The 10,950-nt window shown below is 42.0% G+C and overlaps 1 protein-coding gene across 1 annotated transcript in view; it reads right to left on the bottom strand.

The window, feature by feature from the left end:
• Positions 1-493: 493 nt before the first annotated feature.
• Positions 494-10,950, bottom strand: part of LOC132206696 (complement C4-like) — a 33,770-nt gene continuing 23,313 nt past the window's right edge. Inside the window, exons 3-7 of the mRNA XM_059641323.1 lie at positions 10,780-10,950; positions 7,025-7,186; positions 2,152-2,211; positions 1,308-1,401; positions 494-645 (exon numbers count right to left, since the gene is read on the bottom strand). The exon at positions 10,780-10,950 is cut by the window's right edge and continues 39 nt beyond it. Of these exons, the coding sequence (XP_059497306.1) occupies positions 566-645; positions 1,308-1,401; positions 2,152-2,211; positions 7,025-7,186; positions 10,780-10,950 (567 nt within the window). The 3' untranslated portion in view covers positions 494-565. The remainder of the gene's footprint in view (positions 646-1,307; positions 1,402-2,151; positions 2,212-7,024; positions 7,187-10,779) is intronic.

Raw genomic sequence — 10,950 nt, 5'->3', positions numbered from 1 at the left:
GTTCCCGGCTAATCTTCTATCTGTCCCTCTAACTATTGAGTCCCCAGTGACTATCACTCTCTTCCTATCCCCGCTTCCCTTCTGTGCAAGAGGGACAGACTCTGTGCCAGAGACCTGCACCCTACTGCATGCCCCTGGTAAGTCGTCTCCCAGAACAGTATCCAAAACGGTATAGTTGTTTTTCAGGGGAGCGACCGCAGGGGATTTCAGGGGAAGGTTAGTCAACACAGGGTAAACGTGCATTTTTGGCTGAAGAAACATGTGTTTCAATGTGTGCGAATGGAAAAAGCCATGGAGTCAAAGCTAAACATTTCAACAATAAGACAGCCATTCTTAAAAGCAGCAGACAGCGTGAAAAAGAAATGAGCGGCTTTAATATCCACTTAAAATTTATGTGGAATATCAGATCGAATTTTCTTATTGACTCCATTGTGCAATCATGTCAATCTAAAAATGTTAACTGCATTAATTAGTACTAACCAGAAACGGACTTTGTCGTAAATGGTTTGACTATTTTCTGTATCTGGAACATCCCTTTTCCTTCTCGAACGAAGATCGTACCAACCTATGGTACCAAACTGTGGGTCAAACGGACGGGACTCGTAATCTTTAAATTCCTCATCAAAACAGTCTCATCGTATGGTTCTGTGCAATAAAAGAGAAAGAATAAACATGTTTCCCACATTTTTGCTGATGTTCATGAACAGAATGCTCAAATTCAAAAAGTCTGAGCTGCCATGTCTGCTTCCTCCAGCCTGTTTAAACTGTTCCATTCAATGTGAAATTTGTGATAAGTTTTAGCACACAGGTCTGTTTGATCTGTGCCACCACCTTCTATTAGTCATACATGCTTTCCCCCTCTTCCTGTAATACATTGTTTGAAGTGTTCAATGAGATTTTGATTTGAAATCTTATCGTCATATTTGTTTGATTCTCAATCATCAATGAATCTGATGTCGCCGCCATTCCATGCAGTGCACAGCACGTCAAACAGGAGTCTTACTCTTGCCATGAGCACTGAGGTAGTATGGGGTCACAACTGTCTCATAGTTCAGAATGAAATTCTACATATAAGGCTATGACGAGTCATGCAGTTAATTTTATTTGACATGCTATTTCTTTTCTTCACAAATATGCTGGATTTAAAGTGATCTTCACCCTCATTTAAAATGAATCCAACATCCAACCATCTGTAAAACCGGCAAATCCAAATTTTAATTTGAGTTCAGTGTTACACAAATATATGACTTTTTAAAAAATTATATTCGAGTCAACATTAACATTTCATTCCCTGACAGCGGGTGAACTTTTAAACTCCAATTTTCCTTCAGTATCAACGGAGAGGTGAGCCTTTTTGCAAGCACCGAAAGTCTCCACCAGTTTACGCAAAAACTTGCAGAACTGTAAGTTTCACAACTATGTTCCTATTAAACACTAATTCCTATTGAAGCAGTATGAAGCTAAATTCATTCAACTGGACAGCAAAAACGGTCAAGATTTTAAAAGCAAGCAACTATTTTGAAGTCACTCTTCGAACTAAATTCCATCTTGGTGTGTGAGAGTCCATAGGTTCCTCACTCTCAACGAACCATTCAACTGTCATGCAATTACTGAAACACACAGACAAAAAACATCAATGTTAACGGTCACTAAGATTTTGACAGTGATTTGGAATTCGTACTCAATACCCCCTGGGGAAAATCTGTTCCAATCTGGATAGTACTCACTTATTACCATCCACCTACCTTCCCTACCACCTCCTCCCCCTCCACACTATTTGTTTCTGAGCTCCCGTCCACCCTCCATTTCTCAGGAAGGGTCCTGACCCAAAACCTCAACTTTCTTGAGCCTCTGATGCTGCCTGCCCTGCTGTGTTCCTCCAGCTCCACAATGTGTTATCTCAAACACCAACATTGGCAGGTCTTACCATCTGGATAACTCATTCTCACCTTGCAACAAGTGATTTATACTCATTTTCTTTTCAGATTACGCATGCACATGTATATACATAAATATACATATTACAATTTTATGCCTGAACCACGAACTTAGAGGGTATTTTAAAATAGTCTCTTCATACCTGCATGCAAGAGAAATCATCAAGGTCATAACTTTCATTTTAGGAATAACTCGAACATTCAAAGTGCTCACAGTCAGTGTCCCATTTCCTTGACCAGTCAATTTGATGTGATACTTTCTTCCAAGTGGAAACTATAACAGCAATTATATTTGAGAATCAAACTCTTCATTGCATCACCAATATTTCCTTGTCTGTTTGAAACATAAGATAATGAAATAATCATGGACAGATTGGCCAACAGTGTAATCTAATGTGTGTTATGGCAACTGAAAATCACAACCATTGAAGTGATCTTTAAAAAGCTGTTGTCATACAACAGAGCACTTTTTGAGATGCAGTGCTGAACATACTTCTTGAGATGCAAATAATATATGCCAAATTAATTCCAAAGAATCCCTTTACAATTAAAAAGAAGCTAAAAATCTCTTTACATTGTCATGCTTGTCAGATTGCTATTAGTCAATGGAAATTGTTCAGAACAATTATTTATTACCAGATGAAAAGGAAGTGTATACATTTCATTTTCAGATTTCATTCAAGAGAGAAAAAAAACACCCTTATGAATGCATTGTCAAACAAGAAGACTCACAAAAAAAGTTACTTGGCCCATTGAATTTCCTCCATCATTCGGTGAGGTCATGGTTGATCTCATTGCATTTATCATGATACAACATTTCCACCAAACCCTCCTTATAGCTAATACATTCCAATCCAAGTAACATCCTGGTAAATCTCTGTTTCTCTGTCATGCCTTGTCTTTCGAAATATTTTTGAGTCATCTACAAATTTAGCCACAGCACATGCACCTCTTTCCTCCAAGTCATTAATAAACAAGCACAAGAGCTGTGGTTCCTTCAGCGCGACCTCATTTCTTACTGACAAGCCAACCCTGGCATCTCTGTCCATATGTATCAGACAGAATGGGAACTGAAGATGCTTCAGAATCCAAGGTAACAAAGTGTGGAGCTGGATGAACACAGCAGGATGAACACACAGAAGTAGAAGGGTCCAGGCCCGAAACATCAGCTTTTGTGCTCCTGAGATGCTGCTTGGCCTGCTGTGCTCATCCAGTTCCACACTTTCTTACCTCTGTCCATTTGCCTGTTCATTCTATCAGACATGAATCATTGGATATTTCGTTCCGAACACTTATCCCCTAACAACCACCTCTCTGTGATACCCAGAGTGATGTATCTGTCAATTTCAATGCGCACCACAAACTCATTCACTTTGTTTCATACACTCACTGCAATTAAATACAACATCTTCAGTCTGGCATTTACAGCCACCCTTCTTATCTGCTGCAGCTGAAGTGAGACTCCTGACCATTTCCATTCTTTTTGTCCTATTACTTGCTCTGGAAACTTTGCTGAGCACTTACCAGCTTCTAACTTTTTCCACAATTTTCCATGCAACTGCGCTCACCCACTCCAGACATTTTATTTTAGCGCCCTAACCCCAGACCTAGCTCTCTATTTTGCCAGGAGACTTGTCCCAATCTGATTCTCGTTGAGCCTATACCACCAGAACAACTCCCTCCTTCCCTGTACCGATGCCAATGTCCCATGAATTCAAACACATTTCTGCCAGGCCACCATTTGAACAATGCATTTACATGTATAAATTATGCTCACACCGTGCCAAATTGCTCAGATAGTAATCCAGAGATTATTACCATTCTGGTTCTGCTTTCTCACCTCAGCACCTTGGCGCTCATAATCCCTCAGCAGAACCTCTTTCCTCTTTCTTCCATATCAATGTTACCTGTGTGTCCCACAACAGCTGGATTTCTACTCCTCCCACTTCAAGTTCCTTTGTAGCCGAGATGGAATATCCTGAACCTGGGCACCAGGCAGGCAACACTACTTTTGAGACTCTCGATCCTAGTCACAACGAACAGTGTTCATTCCCCAAACTACACTACCTCTGATTATAACTACATTTCACTTTTTATCCCCTCCTGAATGTCCCCACTGTACCACAGTGCTATCGTCAGTTTACTCATCTTCCCTATACCCTGCACTCTCATCCACACAGGAAGAAAGAATCTCAAAGCTGTTAGATAAGATCAAAGGCCAAGGTTCCTTCTGCACTACATTCTGGATCCTTCCACCTGCCCTGTTCTTTGTCACAGTCTCACGTCTCTGGCCACTGACCGAGTTTCAGCTAGTTAATCTAAGGTGTGTGACTGCCTCCTGAAGCAGAGCAATCCCTGCTCACTCTGCCCCACACGATTTGTTGATTGGTCAAAACTGAGATTCCAGTTCATCAACCCTGAGCTGGAGTATGGGGTCTGACCACTCCCCCGTCACGTAGGTATAAATCATCGTCTGGCCTGGCATCTCCATTTCAATTACTTCGATCTTAATTTGATTTGAAAACATTCTGGTCTTTTAGTTTGTAGCCTGTAAATATTTCTCCGATTCACTTTCAATCTGAAAGCTACCGATAATAGATTCTTAAACCAGTAGCGATCACCAATGAATGAGCCTGATTCACCCTCCGGGTCCCTGATTCTGGCTTCAATTTACCCTGTCTCAAAAAAAAAATGCTTCCAAACTATCAGGCAAAAAAAGCAAGCAAATGGCACCTCTTACACTCTGCACTGGCTTACCGCATTGCCACCAAGTTCCCCAAAATATATATTCGCTTGGTGCATTTCACTCGAGATGTCATCTCTCCTTCCAGAACGTGCAAAGCATACTGATCCAAAGCAATATACTACCTTCAAAACCTCAGCTCTCAGCTTATTACTTTTGAGTACATTCTCAAATGCTTTCTCCAAGTCCAAACACAACACATTTACTGGTTTTCCTCTATTAATTCTCCTTCCAAAACTTCCTCCAAAAACGCAAACAAATTAGCCAGACATAATTTCTCTTTCATCAGGCTATGGTGATTCTGTTTGATTAGATTCTGATTTTCCAAATGTCCTGCTTCTATTTTCTTCATAGTTGATTGCCACATATTTCCAACAATAGATGTTTCGTTGTTTCGGTTGTAGTTATCTTCTTTTTGCCTCTCTCCTTTTTAAATAGGGACGTCACATCAGCATTTTTCCAGCCCTCAGATGCTTCTCGAGAATCTGAACCTTTTTGGCAAATTACAGTCAACGCATACACCGACTCTGAAGCTCATTGTTTAGAATCTTAGAAAGTCAACCATCACGGCAAAGAGTCTAATCTGCTTTCACTCCATTAGATTGTCCACTGCTACTTCTCTCATGGTAGTGATGGTGTGGTAGTGATGTGTTTAAGTCCTCCCTGTATTCTTTACTAATAAGGGGATCCTTGAAGTATCTTCCACTGTAAAGACTACCCTTCTCTCATTGTCGTTGTTCCTTGATTTAAAAATTAACCTGGCCATCTCAGCCGAGCATATAATTAATGGCATTACCTCTAAAACATTCTCTGCTAAAGTGTTCAATAGATTGCTACAACCTGAAAGAAGTAATTCTCCCCCTAAATTAATAGGCAACAAATTTGAAAATGTGGCCTCTGGTCGCAAAATCTTTGACAAATGGGAGTAATCTCTACGGATATACACTATCAAGTCTCTTAAGAATCTTAAATGTTGAAAAAATAAGATTTTTTAGAATCTTATAAACGCCAATGAATGTTGTCCCAGCCTGCCCAACATTCTTACGCATGGCAATTCCCTCCGCCATTTCCGAAATCAACCCAGTCAACATGAGGTGTACGGCCTCCGCAGCATTCACTCTGTGGCCGTACATGACTTATAAGTTACCATCCTGCTGCTACTTCTCGACTTCTATTTGTGATGCAGTCCTCTGTCCATCCTAACATACTACTCTTGAACACATGGGCTCTTTTCTTTTGAGACACCTTATGAGCTGTACCTTATCAAATGCTTTGTTGAAATCTCAATGTACCACATCAACTGGTGGTCCTTCATCAGTAATGTTTGTTTCCTTCTCAAAGCACTGTAGCAAGTTTGTCAAGTATTATTTCCCCTTTATAAAAGGATGTTAACTCTGTAGGATGTTATAGCACACTCAGTACCCTGTTATTTCATCTTTCATTGCCGGCATGAACATCTACCCAGGTTGACCTAAATTGGCAATAATTGCTTGCTATTTTGTCGAAGTATTTTTCTCATCATGGTGTTATGTTCACAATCTTTCAATCCTCTGAGACTTTTCCCCAATCTAAGGATTGTTGCGACATTATCATCAGTGCATCCCTAGTATCTGTAGCTGCATTGTTCAACATGAGAGGATACAACTCATCATACCCCTTGGATATTTTCTCTCCTGATTGGAGTCATGTTTGGAATTCTGTGCAGTGACATTCATTTTTAACAGTTTGCTAAATACTACCAGGAACAGAAATTGTGATCCAGCTGCAACTAAGCGATAGCTTTCAGCACAGAAGAAAGTATTTGAATTCATTTTGACCCGAATAACTCCTGAAAAGGGCAATACAATTTGCCTCAGTCCATAAATGTTCTTGCTCCAACATCCTGAGATGCATTATCTGTATTTCTTCAAATTTACCACAGATTCTGTTTCAATCACCCTTTCAGCAATATGCATGACAACATTTCGGCATTCTTAGTCCCCGTGTAGCCTCCGTTGCACACGTGCATTGTTAGATGATTATTTATTTGTGTGCCTGCTTTTTTGCTCAAATGGATCAAGGTAAATTTCTGTTCTTTTGTCATCAGAGTTATTGCCTCCTCATTCTCATCTTCCTTGTTTTATCCCTCTGCTGGAATATTTAATTTGTTGACATATCTGAAATATGTTGTTGAATGGATTGGGTTTTGTAACATTGCATTCCCCATAGACCATCTACCGATACTGTTGCTTGTTCGAACAGTTATTATCTTGCAGAGTGGAAAATGCAGTTTGAAAGCAATGGAACGTTATTGATGAAGAAGTTGATGCATAAATTGCTGCGATCTTCCAAACTACAAACTCACCCTCGATTCTTTCTCGGTCAGAGCATTATGCCGGCGCAAATGAATCGTGTTCTCAATGGGACTTCCAAAACCATGGAATTGAACTTGCATGTTGATTTCTTCTTCCCTCTTCAGAAATGCAATGTTGTATCGTGATGAAGCTTCCAAGGCAATGATTGTGTCCTTCAATGAAGGGAAAAGTGACTTTTAGATTCATGGAAATATTTCAGTACTTCCACATACATGAAATACAAACATTCTCCCTGCATGCTGACCCAAGTCCGCAAGACTAGGGCATGACCCAGTCTCATTTTATCGTATCTTTCTGATTTTACATGCCACGGGATAATCATTCAGGCGTAACAGAAATGTTGATCATGGAAATTTATCAGTGTTTTAATAAATAATGGCAAATTTTCAACATCTTGCAAGTGTATGAAGGCTCAATCTCGTGACACCTTGCCTGCTGCACAAAGACATTCTTACACTGCTTTGAATGTTAGGGCTCAAACAAAACACAATCATTACACAAATGCATCAACACACTACTTTCAATAGGATCTGGCGCAGGCTTGGAGGGCCGAAGGGCCTGTTCCTGTGCTGTAATTTTCTTTGTTCTTTGACCACATAAAAATGAAAACAGAGGTGTATAACAGTCATCAAGGGAACAAGAGCCCCTGTAGACGCACTCACGTCAACCAGGCCAACATCCCCAGCACTGAGGCACTGACCATCCTCAATCAGCTACAATGGGCTGGACACTTCATCTGTATGACTGACACGAGACTCTCCGCATGTTCTCATCCCAGCTTCAAAACAGCAGGTGAGACCAAGATGTGCAGAGGAAGCACTCGCTGATAAACTCAAGTCCTCAATGGTGAAGTGCAACATTCCTGCAGACACCTGGGAATCGCCGGCCTAAGACGGCCCAAAGCCTGAAGAGCACCTGGGAAGGCATCAAACACTTCGAGGCTTGCCTTTGGAAGCAGCGGAAGCCATGCAGCCACACCAACACCTCCCTCACCCCTTCCCACGACTGCCTTCTGCCCCGAGTGCAACAGAGCCGACGGTAGCTGCATCGGTCTGGACACCCGCCGATCAATTCAGCCTGAGAGTGGGAGAGTGTCATCCATATCTGCGAGAAACCACCATGATGATGATGTATAGTGTGCAGGGGCATCTCCTCATCGCAATTCAGAGAACAAATACAGGGCAACAGAACACTGGTGACCAAGATGAGGATGAGGGAGAATCTCAAAATCTTCGACAAGTGTCTCAGAGGGAAAGAGAAAACCCAGGGAAAACCAGGTCTCATTAGGGATGAAGAGGCAAATGAATGGTTTGAACTGGAGGGCAATTGTCAGGTGTTAAATGAGAACCTCACATCAGCTTTTACATGTGAGAAGGAGCCCACAATACTTGGACAGAATTAACAGAGGCTGGGGAGATGTTTGGTGTTTTGGTGAATTTAAAATTGGACAAATCCCAGGTTTGGATGAAGTGTATGCCAAGATGCCCAGGGAGATGAGAAAAAAAATTCCACTCACCCTCATACAGAGCTTTCAAAAGTACCAAAGGACTGGAGAACAGGTAACATAGTTCCACTTATCAAAATGCGTGACAAACATAAAGCAGAGTATTACAGACCAGTGAGTATCACATCAGTAGATAGGAAAATATTGCAGAAAATTCTGAACGGCAGACGTAATTTCCATTTCAAGAAGTGGGGTCTGATCAGCGACCGTCAGCATAGCTTTGTCAGACGGAGGTCACGCCTCACAAACTGAGATGATTCTTTCAAAGAGGTGACAGAGTGTGCAGATGGGAGTTGATGTGGTGAAAATAGATTTCAGCAAAGACTTGGACAGGGTCCCAAATGGGAGCATGGCAAAGAAGGTAAAGCTCGGGGGGTCCAGGAAAATACAGCAAGTTGAATCCAAAGTTACAGATTGGTCAAATGGGCAGGTCAGTGGTAGATGGAATGTTAACCCTGATCAGTCGGGTAATGCAATTTGGACAAACTAACAAGGCAAGGAATCATTCAAAGAAATGCCAGGACACTAGGAAGATCAGAGGAATGGTGTGATCTTGGGGTGCTTGTCCACAGATTCCTGAACATGGAATGGCAGCTTAAAAGGACAGTTCAGAAAGCATATGGCTCAAGAGCTGTACAGGACTTTGGTTAGGCCCCAGCTGAAGTGCTCAGTGCAGTTCTGGTCTCTCCATTATAGAAAGGAGGTGTTTGCATTTGAGCATGTGTGGAGGACATTCATCAGGATGTTCTGAGGGAGTGAAGCATTTTAACTCTTGGGAGAGTCTGGATAAGTTTGCGTTAGCAATAACTGCTTCTGCTGGAGTCTGAGATCACACAGTGTGGAGCTGGAGGAACACTACAGGCCAGGCAGCATCACTGTTGCTGATCTCTGATTAAGGGTCTAGGCCTGAAACATCAGCTTTTGTGCTCCTGAGATGCTGCTTGGCCTGCTGTGTTCAGCCAGCTCCACACTTTGTTCTCTTGGATTCTCCAGCATCTGCAGTTTCCATTGTCTCTAGCATCACTGTTTTATCTGGATAAGGTTGGATTGTTTTCTTTCGAGTAGAGAAGGTTGAAGGAGGTCCTGAAAAAATTGTTTAGATTAATATGGGTAGGGGCGAGGTAAAAAGAAGGTCCATAATGGGGTCGGTCAGGGGGCAGTCGTGGTAGAGGAAGAGATACATACATTTAAGCTAAAAGCTCAGAAGGAATTTCAGGAATGAAAAGACACCCAGAAGGTGCTGGGGGTTTGGAATTCATTGTCTGGGACTTCAGTTGAGGTGGATAATCTTTTTGCATCAAAGAAGAAGGGTTGGCACAGCACTTAACATGAAATAACATTCAAGGCAATGGGCCTATTGCTAGAACATGAGCCGAATGTGAACTTAGTGTGGCTTCAGTGGTTACAGACACAATGGAATGAAGTGCCTGTTCAATTCTGTAGAATTCTCTGATTCTGTGATTCTGGAGCAGGGTACAGTGAGTGGACAGCACGGGACAGTTCACCTATCTTCTCCTTTATCCATCTTCTATCTGCCTCCCCACTTCTCCCTATTTTTTACAGAATCCCCTTCTCCTCCCCGGGTTTTGAAGAACGGTCTCGATCTGAAACGTCAGCTTTCTTGCTTCTCTGGTGCTGCTCGGCCCGCTGTGTTCATCCAGTTCGACACCTTGCTCTCTCAGATTCTCCAGCATTGGCAAGTTCCTACGATCTCTTGAGGAAACTTACTTGCTTTTGCACCCAACCTGTGGTGAGAACGTGGAACGCACCGACTGTGTGGGTGGTAGAGGCAGAAAGCATGATAACATTTAACAAGTCTTTGATTGGGCATTTGCGATGCCAAGGCATACAAGGCTCTGGGTCGAGTGCTGGGAAATGTGATGAGAATAGTTTGGGACTTGCATCTTGTGAGGGCACATACAATTTGCTGAAGGGTCTGTTCCATTGCCATAGCACTCTATTACGCTGTCCCTCAATGATCCTATGACAAGTAAGTGAAGGTTTACAGAAACAGGTACTTTTCAAGGACAATGCCAAAAGGAAAAGTGATGCACAGGCAAAGTGCATGTAAGAATTTAATAAAGGATTAACACCATTCAAGAACTGGTATTTGTGCCAATGCACCAAACCTGCAGATGAAAATGCAGTGTCCAGTTTGATTGCAAACTGCAACAACCACCAGTTAGTAACATGATCCATGGAAATATCTGAATGCATGTTGTTGTGATCTCAAGCATTTACCTGCGTCGAGTGAAATCCACCACCATAGTTCTGTTGCATCGTTGGCCACCTCGCAATCGGTGTTGCATAGTCAATATCATTCCTTGACAATGCTTGAAGCAAGGCATAAGCAGTGGTTTCCACAGTCATCGCAGAAGCCTGTGCTGCTTCAATTGGATACGGCTTCTCGTC

The sequence above is a fragment of the Stegostoma tigrinum genome, chromosome 41 (assembly GCF_030684315.1).
Source record: "Stegostoma tigrinum isolate sSteTig4 chromosome 41, sSteTig4.hap1, whole genome shotgun sequence".
NCBI classification, from domain to species: domain Eukaryota; kingdom Metazoa; phylum Chordata; class Chondrichthyes; order Orectolobiformes; family Stegostomatidae; genus Stegostoma; species Stegostoma tigrinum.
Note: the sequence above shows the minus strand (reverse complement) of the source record. Positions and strands in the feature narration are given on the sequence as shown.